The sequence below is a fragment of the Mustela nivalis genome (genome assembly GCF_964662115.1).
Source record: "Mustela nivalis genome assembly, chromosome: 2".
In the NCBI taxonomy this organism is placed as follows: domain Eukaryota; kingdom Metazoa; phylum Chordata; class Mammalia; order Carnivora; family Mustelidae; genus Mustela; species Mustela nivalis.
Genome location: NC_139021.1, coordinates 131426874 through 131432750, shown reverse-complemented (window position 1 = coordinate 131432750; position 5877 = coordinate 131426874). Strand labels below are relative to the sequence as shown.

Here is a 5877-nt window from a genome sequence, read left to right as displayed (position 1 = left end):
CCTGCTCGGTGCCAAATCCATGTGTCAGCTTCTGGGACAGGTGTGCCCAGGAGCCAGGGGCCAGGTCTCCCCCCCTCTGGGTTTATCACGGCAAAGGTAATATTGTGCTAACTATGAGTAAACAGTCATTGTGAAAACGAGGGAGAGTTTATCAGAGGCAAACTAGTTGGGGGGTGGCTTAACAATAAAGTTGTCCGCCTTGGGAGCAGGTGACGGCTGGCTGCGGGACTCCCGCGGTAGATGTTTTCCAAAGCACTCCACTTTACAATCTCTTGTAATTATTTATTAAACGAAATCTATTTATTATTATTTTAGCAAACACTGGAGACAGGTGGGGCTTTCTTTTCATCGTCTCCTTTTGTTTGAAGGGCTGTTTGAAGTGGCCAGTCTCGGCCCAGGCAGCTCGCTCGCCAGATTTTTGTCTTCCCCTCTTTCAGCGCCTAGGCGAAGGCGAGAGAAAGAAGCCCCCTCCTCTGGCAAGCCATTAGCTATTCAGCTTCCCATGGCCCCCCTCTCACCCGCTTGCTTCTCAAAGAGCCCCCAGTCACTGCTAAGATTCCCCCCGCCGACAGGAAGGCGGCAGGGCGGACCGCTGCCTTCCTTCTTTTCCAATCTGCCCGCGGTCTCCAGGCGTCAGGCCGTCGCCTGTCTCCTGGGCCGCCTCAGCCTCCAGGCTTGCCCAGGTCTCAGAGAGCAGAGGCGCGCGCATCTGGGAGACCTTACAGGCGGTGGCTGGCCTGAGGCTTCAGGAACCGGCTCTGCTACCCGCGGGAAGAGCCGTTTCCCAAACACCGGCTGCGCGCACTGAGTTGTCACTGTTTGCGCCTCCGCCGCCAGAAGCACAGGCATTGACTTTGGAGAGAGGTCTGTGCGTCCCCAGCAGCGAGAGGGAGGACGCGGATCCCGGATCTCTAATCCCCCAGGACTCTGTGACCTCCGGCCCTGCCCTCCTGGCCAGAAGAAGGGCTGTCTGGTGCGTTCCTCAAGGAGACCGCTGCTCCGGGACGCTGCGCGCTCCTCGCCCTATTTTTTGCGCAAAGCAGTGGTGATGACTGCCTGCAAAGCCCCAAAGAGCCCTGAGCCGGAGCTGCTCCAGGGAAGCTGGATAAGAATTCCAAGTGGGTCCCAGAATTCTCTCCCAGATAAGAAGGTTCTCAGGAATGCCCAGAATCTTACCCTGGTGCAGGAGGCTCGCCTTTCCGCTCTTGCCAGTACCCATTACCCGCTTGCGGCAAAACTGAGCCAAGCGAGTCCTCCTTTACCTTTTATGCCTTTTATCTCAGGGCCACTGCTGGATGAGAGTCCTGGTTTCCAGCTGCTCTCCAGGATTCCTGCAACCCATAAGGATGTCTTGATCCTTTATAGCCAGGGCTCGCTCCCCGGAGAGGGGCTGGGTCTGGAAACCCTAGGGAAGCATGCTTTGGATTTCCTGTCGGTTCATAATTTGCAGGATAACAGAAATCAAGCAAGGCAGGTGTGTGGGGCAGGAAAGTAGAGAGATGGAACATGGGTAAGGCTGGCTCCTCTTGGCACAGGGAAATGGGGCCACTATCCCTTTTCTACTCTGACCCTGTCTTTGTCAAAGATATGGGACTTCTATTTTCTACACTTTGGGGTTCTGGTTTTGCCTTGAAAAAATATATATTTTCCCCCAATCAGGAAGAGGCAGCAGGTACAAGGGTGAGTCTACAAGTGAGAGTCGTAGGACCTGAATTCCATGTGGTTCCAGGAGAACTTGCTGTGTGACCTTGGGTGAGTCCCTTCCCCTTCTGGGCCTTGACTTTTCCATCTGCAAAAAGGGCCTTGGGTTCTCATTCTTATGACTAGAAAACACATTTGGAGCAGTTAGTGACCTAAAGAAGGAGCAGGAGCAAAATGTGGAACCCGTGAGCTTCATTCCGTTTGCTGCTCCTGAGCCTGACCCCTAGCTTCAGATGGAAGGCAGAAAAGGAAGGAGTATCTGCTTGAGAGCCCACCGGCTGAGATCTGGAAGACAGCGCCCCCATCCCCATACAGTTCTGGAGCCCTCTCACCCTGGCTCCCAAGAGTACCCATCCTCTCCCTGCCCAGGAGTTAACTGCGCCCTCCAAGCAGCTGGGGCGGGTATGGAGAAGCAGTCCCCGGGGCAGATCCGCAGACTTACCTCCTCCCTTCACCCCATCCCCTCAGTTTCCCGGCCGGGTCCAGCCCCCCTCCGCCAGCTTCCGGCAGACACTGCCTATCTGCATCTGCTGGAAAGTAAAGTCATCGCAGCCTGCGGAGATGTAATGCGGGCGGGCTCCACCCTTCCCACCCTCGGCTCCCTCCCCCCACCCCGTCCCCACCCCCAGCCCACCGGACACGTCCTGGTCAAGAGAGAGCAGCGGAAGCCGCGACCCCTCACCCTGAGTGACCGGAAGCAGAAGACCACGGGGTGTCCGAGGCGGGGACAAAAGGGAAGGGCGGGGAAGGAAGGAGGGAGGATGTGTTCAGTGTCACTTTGGAAAGATTTCCAGACTGCGATAACGGGACTTCTGAGTCTCTGCCCGGTGCTCACGGCCAGATCCCGGCCCAACACCGAGGCGCAGGCTGGCCCAGGGAGTGCCAGCAGTGCCTGCTCTCCTGTGATCGGGCAGGAGGATGGAGGGGAGGAAGACGGGATCTGCTTCTTGCCGGGCCAGCAAACCTCGGGCATTTAGAAGACAATGCCTGGCCTCGAGCTCCTGGCCCTCTCCTGACCCACCCTCACCTGGGCCCTTCCCCATAGGCCCTGGCCAGAATGTGAGGGGGCTGTCCATGACTACTAGTGGTGGAATGTCACCAGAGGTCCCACCATGGCCACCCTCTGCCTCTGGGACATGATGGAAACCTCTCCGGTTCCTGAAAGGAGATGTGGGGTGGGGGGGAGAGTTCTAAGCGCCTCATCTCCAGACACGGTGGTGGGAGGTGGGGTAGGGGGGCTCCTAACCCTGAGGGAAGGTCTCTAAGTGGCAGAGACGGATGCAGAATCACTCTCTCTGTGGTCGCCCTGTGCCCCCCTCCCAGCAAGGAGAGGGTCAGGGAAACATCACCCAGTGTGTGTTTCCTGGCCTGCCTGAGAGCCGGAGAGCAGGGCAGCAACTGGAGTTAGGGGCACTCCTTCAAGCGGGTAGTCAGAACACTTTACTCCTTGTCCTATCTCTGGCAGGGAGATTTGGGGCGAGCCACCACCTTCTCTGAGCCTTAATGTCCCCGTGTGTAACACGTGTAAATTAACCAACCCTATAGGCTTCCCAAAACCCTCTGTGGGGTACCAAAAAAGGGTTTGGACAGATGCCAAGGAAAGACAGAATAAGAGCAAAGCGGTCTGGGGCGGCCAGACGGGAGCCAGACGAGGCTCTTCTCACTGGGCGAGGCTCTTTGAGGAACCGAGAGTTGTTGGGACGGAGCCCGCAGAGAGAAAGCAAACAGTGGCGCTCCCCTCCCCCGACCCCGGCCCTTTGTCCGGAATCCAGCTGTGCCCCGCGGGGGAGGAGCGGGCTCGCGTGGCGCGGCCCCCTGGCCCCGGCGCTGATTGGCCGGCGGCTCGGGCAGCAACGGGGCAGGCACGCTCCTGGCTGGGGCCGAGCAGATAAAGCGTGCCAAGGGGCACACGACTTGCGGCTCAGAAAATCCGAGTGGTCTCGCAGCCCCGCCAAAGACAGCAACGGTGGCCCGGGACCCCCTTTGCGTTTCGCTTTCCTGGAGCTGGGGAAACTTCAGGCAGCGGCGCCCGCTCTCAGGCGGGCTTGCAGACGAAAAGGCCAGTTCATCTCACCAATTGCTCTTGCTGCCCACCCCCGCCCTGCTCTCTACCCTTTTGCGCGGGAGAACAAGGTAACACCTGGAGGCCGCAGAGCGAGGGCTGGAGGGGGGAAAGGGGTCCTCTGATCCGGCGGGAGGGGGAAATGGCTCTTTCTGGGCTTTTTCCCACTTGGCTCCGGGATAGGGAACTGCGCTAGGGTGTTGGACCCACGCTTACCCCGACCTCTTCCCCTGCTGCAGGATGACGCCTCATCCCTCGGGTGCGCCAGCTGTCCAAGTGACCCAGGAGACAGAGCAGCCCTTCCAGGGCGTCTTCGACGACGAAGTGACCTGCGTGGCGTCGGCTCCGACCAGCCCGGCTCGAGTGCGGGGGAACTGCGCCGACGAGGAAGGGGGTGGCTCCCAAGGGGCTTCGAGGAAGCTCCGGACAAGACGCGGGGGACGCAGCCGGCCCAAGAGTGAGTTGGCTCTGAGCAAGCAGCGACGGAGCCGGCGCAAGAAGGCCAATGACCGCGAGCGCAATCGAATGCACAACCTCAACTCGGCCCTGGACGCACTTCGCGGCGTCCTGCCCACCTTTCCTGACGATGCCAAGCTTACCAAGATCGAGACGCTCCGCTTCGCGCACAACTACATCTGGGCGCTGACGCAGGCGCTGCGCATAGCAGACCATAGCCTCTACGGGCTGCAGCCACCCACACCGCCCTGCGTGGAGCTGGGCTGCCAGGACGGCGGCTCCCCGGGAGACTGGGGCTCCCTCTACTCCCCGGTCTCCCAGGCGGGCAGCCTGAGCCCCGCCGCCTCGCTGGAGGAGCGTCACGGGCTGCAGGCGCCTGCCTCTCCGGCCGGTCTGCGCCCCAGCGCCTTAGCTCTTTCAGACTTTCTATGAAGGAGCCTGTCAACCGCTGGGTGGTGGGTGCTTGGCTGTGGGTGGGGGGCCACAGGGGCCGTCAGGGATGCACTGGGGCTGCAGCAACCCCAGGGCGAACTTTCTCCTCCAGTCTGCGGCTCCCTGACAGGGGGGTGAGCCTAGGCGCCTAGGAGGGTAACAGGCTGGGTTCAATTCCCGGTTCCTCTTCACAGCACCAACTTCAGCCCTCTGTTTGCTGCCCGCGCAGGCGGGGATTGCAAGCTCTGAGAGCATTCCCCTCAAGTCACCCCAAGTCTCCCGCAAAGGCACCGGGGATTGTGGCACTAAGCAGCTGGAGACACCCGCTGTCTCCAGCCATCCTACACTCACTCAAGTCTGTCAGTCTCTCTTACCAATCCTCCACCAATGTGATTTAAACCAGTATTTGATCTCTCACCATTTGCTCTCTTCTCCGAAGACGCTGCTGACCTTCTCCAGTCCCTATTAAGTGCTGGTTTCTGGCCGCTCTGATGCCTTACTCCACGGAGGGATCCTCTGCCTTCTCTCGAGCACTTTTTGGAACCATTGCGCTCCTGGGGGAGGGAGACCAGGCTGTGAACTGGGAAAGAGATTGTCTGCCTCCGGAGTGTCTGTCCTGCTTCCCTGTGACCTGAAGCGCCCCTTTAAAAAAGAAGAAAAAAGAAAAAAAAAAGTCGTCTTTAAAAAAGAAGAAAAAGAAAATATCGGCCTGTAAATTATATGATATCTTTTTAAGTGAATTTTGGTATGGTAAATTATACGCCCCCCCTCCTTTACACGTTTGTATTTATTGATGAGATTTCACAACAGGGGGGGAAAGTCTATATTTTGTACATAAGATTATTTAGAGACTGGTGAATGAGATTTTGAGCCAATAAAAAAAAAGTACCCTCAAGAAACCTCAGTTAGGTAACTCGATTATGCAGAAGGGAGGGTGACAGCCTCTGGCTGGGGTGGGGGTGGACCTCAGTCCAAGGAGAGGGGGTCTGGGCACCTTCTCTGATTTGGGCAAAGAAATTGCGGTGCTAGGCTGGTGGCAGAGCAGATTGCGTCCTGAGAGCGAGTCAGCTAAACCCGCATAGAAAGTAAGAGCTGGAAGGCTCTTAAGAAATCACTGGTCCAGTTCCCTGTTTTATTTTATAGGGCAGCTACTTGTCATATTCCAAATAGTGGTTTAGATGAAAGACAAGTTTCCAACTAGGGCTACTTGCTGGCCCTGCTGACCT

General features: G+C 57.9%; 1 protein-coding gene and 1 long non-coding RNA gene across 8 annotated transcripts; one reads left to right on the top strand and one right to left on the bottom strand.

Annotated features, from left to right (window-relative positions):
* Positions 1–267: 267 nt before the first annotated feature.
* LOC309859173 lies at positions 268–4058 on the bottom strand. Of its 7 annotated transcripts, none has more exons than XR_014308577.1 (5): positions 3980–4058; positions 2144–2228; positions 1709–1789; positions 1263–1331; positions 268–440 (listed from the first exon to the last, which is right to left on the bottom strand). It is a non-coding gene; the product is annotated as an uncharacterized lncRNA (long non-coding RNA). The 7 variants fall into 7 exon arrangements; XR_014308578.1 differs by having other exon boundaries at positions 2144–2231; positions 3980–4049; XR_014308579.1 differs by lacking the exon at positions 3980–4058 and adding an exon at positions 2336–2422 and having other exon boundaries at positions 2144–2231.
* NEUROG3 (neurogenin 3) lies at positions 3463–5541 on the top strand. Its single transcript, XM_082719670.1, has 2 exons — positions 3463–3834; positions 4003–5541. The coding sequence occupies exon 2, from the start codon at positions 4004–4006 to the stop codon at positions 4649–4651; it is 648 nt and encodes a 215-aa protein (XP_082575796.1). The 5' UTR covers positions 3463–3834; position 4003; the 3' UTR covers positions 4652–5541.
* Positions 5542–5877: the final 336 nt, after the last annotated feature.

Coding starts and splice junctions, on each gene's coding strand:
- NEUROG3 (XM_082719670.1), top strand. CDS start 4,004: ATGACGCCTCATCCCTCGGGTGCGCCAGCTGTCCAAGTGACCCAGGAG.